We start from the raw sequence: 10,244 nt of genomic DNA on the forward strand, positions 1-10,244 counted from the left end.
GAACTACAGTTAGGAGACGCTAACAACATTCAGAGAACAGAAGCATATCGATGTGGTTCACAAGACTGAATGAAAGCCTTTGTCTTCGGTGTTTCTGTATAAAATTTAATATGAAATAAATTCATATTCATTCACTCGACACGTTGGCCGGAATCATTTGTCATTATTTGAGCGAGCCCCCCAAAAAGGGGCATCATTCTGTGAGAAAATGTTAACGGTATATAATCCTGATAATGCAATAATAGATGAATCAACGTTACTAAAAATATCCTCCTAGTAGTCATAAACGATTGAATTTCGGGAATTATCCACCGTTTTTGTTTTCGATTCTACATCCTTTAAGTCTCACAGATAGTACATTTACATTTATTTACTAGACCGATTACTAAATACCCATTTCTGAAAGAAAAGTTTGATTATGATCTCTACTTTTATTTCTGAATAATAAGTAAACAGAGCAACAAAACTATAATCACTATTCATGTTTATTTATGCAGCTTTTCTATGTTACTGTTAAGCATTATGATTTCAAAATTGCTGTATGTTTATCACTACAATATATATATATATATATATATATATATATTTTTTTTTGTGTATACTACAAAAAGACCTCGGCGGCCTTTGCTCCATTGGGAGTAACAGGCGTTAGTAAGTAAATGAGTAAGTAAGTAAGTAAGTGAGTGAGTAAGTAAGTAAGTAGGTAAGTAGGTAAATAACGAAAAGACCTACTGTAGATGACTTCTTTTTATATTTTAATTATGAATTCTAATATAAAGTTTGAATGATGTTACAAAATCATTCTTTATTCCAAATTGGATTCAGTTTGATTTTCAGCTGTGATGACTGTAGCGTCGAATGCTGCTGAAGCTCTTCTATGTCCAGCATATTTTAATTGTTTTAATGTAGGATTGCGAGATAGGTCTAATTTCGGTTTAGGTATTTCTTCTGTTGGATGTGTGAAACGTCTCCATATGGATGGATGACCATCAGAAGAATTTTTTGATTTTGGATGAAGTTTCTCTTTTTTTAATGAATATTTATGCCATTTTATTTCAATAATTAAAACAATTAAGCTTGTTACAATGAATACAGAAAGTACAATGAAAGCACCTGATATATTGCGTAATGTAACTAAATTGAATGTGGCGGTATTTGAGGTATATTTCATTTTTTCAACATTCCATTTCTCAAGTAAATGATCAATAACTCCTCTTTCTCGAAGAATTGACATACTAAATTAAAAATACAATAAAATTTCTAATTCACTACCATTAACAGAGTGAATAGTTTAGCTATGAAAAGTTATGGTAAAATACTGTTAATTTATCTGCGAACAATTTATGAATTGACGCTTACTTCACATATTCATTTACTTACTTACTTACATACGCCTGTTATACCTCATTGAGGAGCATAGGCCGCACACCAGCATTCTCCATCAAACCGTGTTCTAGGAAATCCTTCTCACTTCTTTACAGTTAACATTCATCCTTTTCATATCTGCTTCTATTTCCCAACGTATTGTGTTCTTTGACCTTCCTCTTTCCCATTTCCCTTCCGAATTCCAAGTTAGGGATTGCTTCGTGTTGCAGTTTGGTTATTTCCTCAATGTATGTCCGATACACTTACAACGTCTTTTCCTAATTTCTTCTTCACCTGGAAGCTGATTTGTCCTCTCCCATAAAACGCTGTTGCTGATAGTATCCGGTCAGTGAATGTTGAGTATCTTGCGTAGACAACTACTTATAAATACTTGCACATTTAGATGATAGTTGTAGTAGTTCTCTACGTTTCAGCCCCTTTCAGTGGAACTGTGTTGACGTTTGTATTGAATATTCTCACTTTGAAATTAGTTGAGAGTTGTTTTGAGTTCTATATGTTCTCTATTATAGAAAAGTGGTCCTTGCTTTGCCAATCCATCTGCATCAGATCCTCCTTGTTCATCAATGATGCTGCTGTCCAGGTACGTGAATGTGTCCACCTCTTCCAGAATTTCTCCATCAATTGTGATCGGGTTGGTGTTCTCCGTGTTGTACTTGAGAATCTTGCTTTTTCCTTTGTGAATGTTGAGGCCTATTGATATAGAGGCTACTGCTACATATGTTGTCTTCGTCTGTATTTGTTCGTGTGTATGAGATAGGAGGGCTAGATCAGCTGCGAAGTCCAAATCATCTAATTGGTTCTGAGATGTCCATTGTATTCCGTGCTTCCCCTCAGATGTCGAGGTCGTCATAATCCGGTCAATCACCAGAAGAAAGAGGAAGGAGGAGGGACATATTCATTTAGGAACAAATAATAACATGAAAATCAATATTAGTTACTTGTTAGTAATATTATGTTTCATTATGAAAGGACAATTATTCCGTTGTATTGTACTCCATCAATATCTGTAAATCAAAACTTATCTGAGAATGGTTCAATCAATTTGTAACTATATTTCTAAGTGGAACAATAATCTAATCCAGATCACTATCCTTACGTCATTTTCTAAGTTAGTACGATCACCTTTGTACACATATAAATTGTAAGGATATGCATATGGCTTTGAATCATAAAATTACCAATGAAATATAAGTTTTTATCGCTCTATAACTAAGTTGAACAAAACTTACGAATGGTTATGATGACTTAATAAGGCTTTAGATAATAATAAAAATGTCATATAGAATAACTTACAAACTAAGCATTAGTGGAGCATATTCTTCATCTAACCTTACAGCAAATCCAATTGGTATTATAACTTTCTTATCATCAACAACTGTCAAAGTTTCTTCATTGTCAGGTAAATAATGCAATAATTGTATTCTGTCATCTAGTAGAACATTTTTAGTACTGTTGCGGACGTAAGCTACACCATCACTTAGGTTTCTAAGGACATATGGGTTGCCCATAATTTTCTCATATACTATTGAGTAATATTCATTGGCCGTTGCACTCTGAAAGACAAAGAAAGGTACATACCAAATGTACTACTGTGAATACAACATAGTCAATAGTTAATCAGAGGAAAATGCACGTTCATCAATGAAGTACAACTACTTTTTATCTTCTCATAATATGACATCACCTCTTGCTCCTTAATTATTGTCTAGGAGTTAAATTTAGGACCCATATTAACTTCCTATTCAGTGTTTACCTGGATCTCAGTGCTGATATCTACACTTAAATCCAATCGCGGTACTTAACGTTTTAAACCCCAGAGCATTATCTACCAGGTTATTAAAATACAATAGCCACAAACAGGTATAGTATTGGGATATTCCAACAGGGACTGATTACATTTAGTCTTGAATAACAACATTGGGAAATCACAAACTTTGACAAATCGTAATCATTCTCAGAATAAAGGTTACGGTTCATTTTAAGATATATATACAACCTGTTATTGTTGTTGCAATTGCAATTATTTCTGAATACTATGTAATAAGTGATTAAATAGTATCAAGACAAAAAATTGAAATACATGAGAAAGTCACGAGTCCATCATAGCTAGAATACCACTGAAAACCTGGAAGTCATGGATGGATGTTTCACCCTAGTATTGGAATCCTCAAACGTATGCATCCAAAATCCTGCTATGGGACTTGAACCCAAGATCTTCGATCTCACGAGCTACCACTCAACCTCTAAACCTTGAGTTCGAGTTTCCATGCGAGATCATGGATGCATACTTCTGAGGAGTGCCATACTAGGACGGATGACCGTCCAGTGCTTCTAGGTTTTCAATGGTGGTCTAGCTTAGATCAACCCGTAATTTCAACTTTGAAAATGCTAAAATCTTCACAAATCCCCATACTAATAAGATAAAAAATTAAAATCACTATTATATAATATCACTATTAAAGCTTGAACTGTCAATAAAACAAGTTATGAATAAGTTAGATGTTTAGAAAACGCGTTTTCCAAACTTCGACGAATTACGGCGACCTTCTACTATTAATTCTGTATGTGATAATTTTAATTGGATATGAAACATCAATTTACTTCTGTTTGGCTTGAAGTATACCATAAAAGGAATAATATAGATTAGGTTACCCGAAAATATATTGAAAAGAAACAAACCTGTATCAATTTTACTGTACCACTGTTCTTAATAGCTGCCAATGATAATCCTGAAGTTGCAAGATCTTCTAACGACGATACAGGTATTTGTATTACATTCCTAGTTAAAAAAGCTGTCAAATCAGCCTGCCAAGTGGCTTGAATCACCAGAACTAAAAGCCAATACAAAAGTGTTACTGTTCTTGCAGAGCAAGCAATGGCACGCAGTTCCTGACCTAAAACATTTAATTAATGAACCATTTCATAAAATGTTTTTAATAGCAGTTTATTTTAAATATGAACCAAAATAGTTTCATAGTCAAAGATAAATGATAGCTAGCAGTGGGATCCAAGACGTGCATTTCATCCTATTTGGGATTCGTCAGCTGGATGTACTTACGTCCCAGACTTGATATTCGTTCCGTAACTCGAATCCATTACTGGTCGCTTCAATCGCCATCGCGTTATCCACTTAGCTACTGAGTCCTGATAGGCACTAGATTGTGAAAAATACTTTTAAATAGCCCATAAAGAATTACTGAGTTATTCCGATTCAAAACGATGGGTCGTTATAAAATGTGGTGAATTTTACTGCTTGACAATCTTATAGATTTTTAAATAATAATTAGCTGGGAGAGTTCTGATAAGAATGTATATACTTCTACAGATTCTAGTTAATTGAAGTTGTGAATATTAACACTAAGATAAAATAAACTTAACTATAATGCGCGCTTTTAATGACTAAACATAAAAAAATAAAATGGTTGCTCAACTTCATGGATTGGTTGAAGTTAGACATTAACACCGTTGGTCGCCAGCCAGTTCAGTGGTCTAGTTGTTAAAAGTTCACGTGTGAGACTGATAGGTCCTTGGTTCGAATCTCGTGAGGCAGGATGGTAGATGCGCGATACTGAGGAGTCTCACAATAGGACGAAACGGCCGTCCAGTGCTTCTAGGTTTTCCATGATGGTCTAGCTTCAATTGACTCATGATTTCAACCATGAAAATATTTTATATAAATCATACTTAACTAATATTGAATATTTTAAGATGATTAACCTGTAGAGTTAACTTTCTACATTTTTTTTTGAAAACTTACCTTGCATAAGCATACCACCAACTGTAAACCATACACTATGATATATTGAAATTTCATCTGAAGTAGCACCTGGTATAGCTAAATTCCATGCACTAAATGGACTAATGATACTAAATATTGTTATTAAAAATGCTGCTATAAATATTGAACCAATAACACATAACCAAATATCATAACGAAATGGTAAAAACATTTGAAATAATTCTTCATTTTGTTCAGGAGTATTTAATAAAATTCCTAATGTATCTTCCATAAATGGTCCAACAAAGAAAAGATCTTGGGATCTTTCTTTATTTATTGTTAATGGTGCAGCTATAATATCAGTTTTCTAAAAATAAAAAAAAACAAAAAAAAAGAAATAAAGGAAACTGGTGGGTGGGCCAGAATGATAATGATTGGTTGTTTTGCTGAGTCGGATATGTATTCAAAAATGCATTATCCGTTTCTGTGACAACGCGAGGAACAACAGAGTTTGTATTTTGCACGTTACTATCGTCCATATTATGAAGAAAATGATCTCTATCGATAAGTACAGAGCTTTTATATAAATTTTAAGAAATATATAATCAATTATAATACAGTTACAACTAGGAATTTCATTGGACGAAACGGATTGAAAAAAATTGGAAAATGGAGTGAAAATTTATTTTAATAAGATGGGTGAAAAAAAAATTATTGAAAAAAATCGACGTAAATTTATTGTTATAGATCAGAAGGGGTTTTGTGGAGAATTTAGTATTTTCATAGTTGAAATCATGAGTCAATTAAAACTACACCACTATGGAAAACCTGGAAGCATTGGACGGCCGTTTCTTCATATTATGGGACTCCTCATCAGTGCTCATCCACGGTCCCGCACTTGCGAGCGAGATTCGAACCCAGGACCTATCAGTCTCGCATGTGAACTTTTAACAACTAGACCACTGAGCCGGCTAGCATCCAACGGTGTTAATGTCTAACTTCAACCAATCCACGATTTTGAGCAACCGTTCACCGATTGTCTTCAGTGAGTTGATATTTCTACAACAGACTTGTTATTCGACATGTAGATAGTGTGACAGGTGTTATATATGTTATATATTCCCCTATCCTTATTATTATTGATTGACTGTTCTTGTTGTTGGACTGTGTCGGATTTTGATGTGGAAATATATTGACGTTATAGTCAGGCTAATCTCGTGTTCTTGATCTGAGTTGTGTTGAAGTCTTGTAGAATAGACTCTGGGAGGGAATCTAGTGTAGATATTCGTCTAAGGTAAATTAACGTCCCACATACGTGTTAAAAGGGAAACGGACCGTTATAACAAGAAACCCTAGCATTATAAAAAGTATCCTACCGTTTATAACAAAAATATATTCTATTTGAGAAATGAATGTTAATTAGTAACTACAGAGAATAGATTCAATTTTTGTTTTGTATTGTTTTCTCGAATCTTCTCATTGATGTTTAGGATTGTAATTGATCGGTCTCTTAGTAACATATGTTCAAAGAATAGATAGTCATATTGTTATGACTTTATAAAAAATATAATAATAGGACGTATGCTAATTCCTTCTTGATTTTATGTCCGACTTTTATCACGTAAATTATCCATCAATCGAAATACAACTTTTCCAATACTAACACTGTGACAAATCAATGACATTCGACCAGTATGAGTAATCTAGCATCCTTATTGGTCCCTTGTCCGCATAGCCCTTCCAATTGAGTCCAGAACACTAATTGCAGCTTCTGCTATGCGAAACTATGCGAATTATTTATTTCAAACATACTCGGTTTATACACCAGACAGACAGATCGCATCCCACCATAAAATAGAAAATAATATTTGTACAAGATCAAGCCAAATGTGGCTGTGAACGTGAGATACAATAATCAATAAACTGAATATCATTCAGGGACAGTAAATCGTACAGTAATAATTCATAGGTCAAAATGAAGCTTATAATAAGATGAATATAAATATACACAATCTAGTTACTCAATAGTTAAACCATAAGAATATATATAAAATAATGGTCCATTAATAGGTCCCGGAAGTTACCCGTACTTTCATTATCACTAGGACATAACACATATGAATGAAAACTAGATAGATTTGAAGTTTTTATGTAGAATGGATAACTACAAAATTCTCTATACACAATTACTTTTTGGATGTATATTTAAACTTAATCAAAGATAGTAATCATCCTGATTTAGCAGACTGAACATATGTGAAGTGTTATAAATAAATAGTAATATATTTGTAATATCTCAATGAGTAGAAAAATTAGATTTTCTGACGTTTCGTGACTCAATATAAGCCACTTCTTCAGAGAATAAATAACCAAATCAAAATTAATCCAAGTTTAATTAGTACAACGGAACAACACGAATTTTAGGTGCGATCAATCAAAATACATACATGTCACTTATGAATCACCTTAACCGAAATGACATGACATTGATTTATTCAGACCTGTTTTCATTTGATTGATCGCACCTAATATTGGTGTTGTTCCGTTGTACTAATTAAACTTGGATTAATGTTAATTTGGTTATTTATTCTCTGAAGAGGTTGCTTACGTTGAGTCACGAAACGTCAGAAAATCTCATTTTTCTCTTCATTAGGATATTACAAGTTGTTATATCCCGAGGAGATTTATGAATGGTAACTTCGAGGACTATTTATGGACCAATATGATATGTATATTTCCTATTGTATAATTGTTAGGTAACTAAACTATACATATTTGTGTCCCTCTCACTATAAGCTTTATTTTGACATTTAGACTATTACTGTACCATTTGCCATTCTTGAGTTATCCCTAGTCCATTAATTACTGTTCCCCCTATTCACAGCCACATTTGACCAAATCTTGTACAAATGTTATTTTCTATTTTATTGGTACGATGGTTGGTATATAAACCCAGTATATTTGAGAATAATGATTGATATTACAGAGGCTGTTATTGGTGTTCTGGACTTAACTGGCTGAGCTAGACAGAAAGCATGACTGATAAATACTCAAGACTGTTCATACGGCTTTTGTGTATCATTGCTCTGATCGACAAATTCACTCCTCTCTGATTGGTGGGGATCAGCACGTTCATATATCAAACAGGGCACGCACACACTTACACGATATAACACAAATATATTTTTCTTTATTTATAACAAACTACCCAATGCTCAATTTATTCAAAATTATCAAATCAAAACTTGGTAATGATACCTATATATGTGAAATGTGTTAAAACTATAAAAAAAATGAGCAGCATATTTTAAATAGGGAGAGTTTATACAAGATATCAGTTCAACTCATTAGAAGCTCAATCTAAGTAATAAACTCATGGGACTGAAGCAAAGTCTTGATAATAATTAATCAATAAAAGAAGTTGCTTACTACAAAATTAGTATACTTTTTCAAGTTTATGATGGGTGATGATTTGAGTAAAATATTGATTTACCGCATTTTAGTGGTTACCTTCAATCGCGGTGCATTGCTATACCCAGTCAGTTAGCCTAATAACTGAATGGTATTATGTTTTAGATGGATATTAATAAGTACTGACTTACAAAGTAAAGCATTACTTTCTTCTTAGTCAATAAGTACTCTGAAAACTCAAATAATTTTTGTAAGAAGCTTTTACTGTGGAATACTGAATTCCTTCTTAGTACCTTGGTGCTATCGATTTCGCTTAGAGAGATGAAAGTCCTAACTTTTATTCTATGCCGAGTTCAGTGTGCAAAATACTAATGAATTGGATGGTTACACAGTATTGTGTGATTTTCAATAGTGACAATGCTGATCTAATTACGCTCAGAGAGCTAAATTTATTTCATAAGATGTTGAGTAAACGGAGTAATTAGTCAAGATTATAAACACTATAGATCATTATATCCGAATTCCAGTATGATAAACAATTGGTAACAACGCCTTTTTCATGTTTTCCTTTAGAATTTATATAACTCCGTCTGTAGCTCCTCCGAGGGCTACTGCCGGTTCCAAGCCCTGGTAAAGGAGGAGGGTTGGGCATGGGGTTAGCGACCCCATCCCGTAGAAAACCAACTCCCTAAAAAAACGCTAACCAGAAAAAAATATTCAAACCATTTAGAATTTATATCTTTTGTACGACAGAAAATACATTCATGAAAATAATAAAGATTTTTAAAACTTACACCAGCCAATAATTCACCAACCATACCATTCCATGTTGTATTTGTAATTTTCACACCATATTCTCCATCAGGTGGTAGGAAAAGTCGGTAACTTGATCCAAAAATAATAATAATTAGGATGAATATTAAAAAATATTTTTGAACAAGTTTACTCAGAGTTCAGTTTCATATAATTAAAGTGACCTTTAACAGACCTGGGAAAAAGGTTAGTGTGAGTTGTTTTTGTAATACCGTTAAACTAATTTTTTCGATGCGTTTGTGCTAAATAGGTTAAGATGACTGATAGTTGAAAACGTGAGTCAATTGAAGCTAGACTACCATGGAAAACCTGGAAACACTGGACAGCCCTTTCATCTCATTATAGGACTCCACATAAGAGCACTACCTAGAAATGTTATTTCCAACAAATTGTCAAATAGACTACAAAAATCTCATGTATTTATAGCTTTCTGGTTGAAAGTAAATCATCATTTCGGACAGACAATATATACATACGGAGGTTCTTTTCATTCATTCAATAGGAAAGCTACACGTCTACATTTTATAATGTTCCTCTAACAGTGATTGAATGAAATATCTTCGGCTCTTTCTGGGCTTCTTGAGGCTTTCTTGAGTTTGCCAACGAGCTATCTTTACAGAACATATTCATAAAATAGTTGAAAGCATGAGTCAATTGAAGCTAGACCACTATCGAAAACCTGGAAGCACTGGACGGCCGTTTCGTCCTACCACGGGACCCACTCTTCAGCAGTGCGCATCCACGATCCTGCACTCGCGAGATCCGAACCCAGGACCTACCAGTCTCGCCCCAGAGCACTTAACCTCTAGATCACTGGGCCGGCTGGCATCCAATGGTGTTAATGTTCATGGTGGTCTAGCTTCAATTAACCCATGATTTCAACTACGAAAATACTGAAATCTCCACAAAAACCCCT

The 10,244-nt window shown here is 33.8% G+C and overlaps 1 protein-coding gene across 1 annotated transcript in view; it reads right to left on the bottom strand.

Moving 5' to 3' along the window:
- Window positions 1–1,201: 1,201 nt before the first annotated feature.
- Smp_023290 (putative glutamate receptor, AMPA) overlaps window positions 1,202–10,244 on the bottom strand; it is a gene marked incomplete at both ends in the record, with an annotated part of 18,844 nt that continues 9,801 nt past the window's right edge. The window contains 5 exons of the mRNA XM_018799684.1: window positions 1,202–1,235; window positions 2,680–2,939; window positions 4,066–4,280; window positions 5,144–5,471; window positions 9,310–9,468. Of these exons, the coding sequence (XP_018651449.1) occupies window positions 1,202–1,235; window positions 2,680–2,939; window positions 4,066–4,280; window positions 5,144–5,471; window positions 9,310–9,468 (996 nt within the window). The remainder of the gene's footprint in view (window positions 1,236–2,679; window positions 2,940–4,065; window positions 4,281–5,143; window positions 5,472–9,309; window positions 9,469–10,244) is intronic.

The sequence above is a fragment of the Schistosoma mansoni genome, chromosome 3 (assembly GCF_000237925.1).
Source record: "Schistosoma mansoni strain Puerto Rico chromosome 3, complete genome".
Lineage (NCBI taxonomy): Eukaryota > Metazoa > Platyhelminthes > Trematoda > Strigeidida > Schistosomatidae > Schistosoma > Schistosoma mansoni.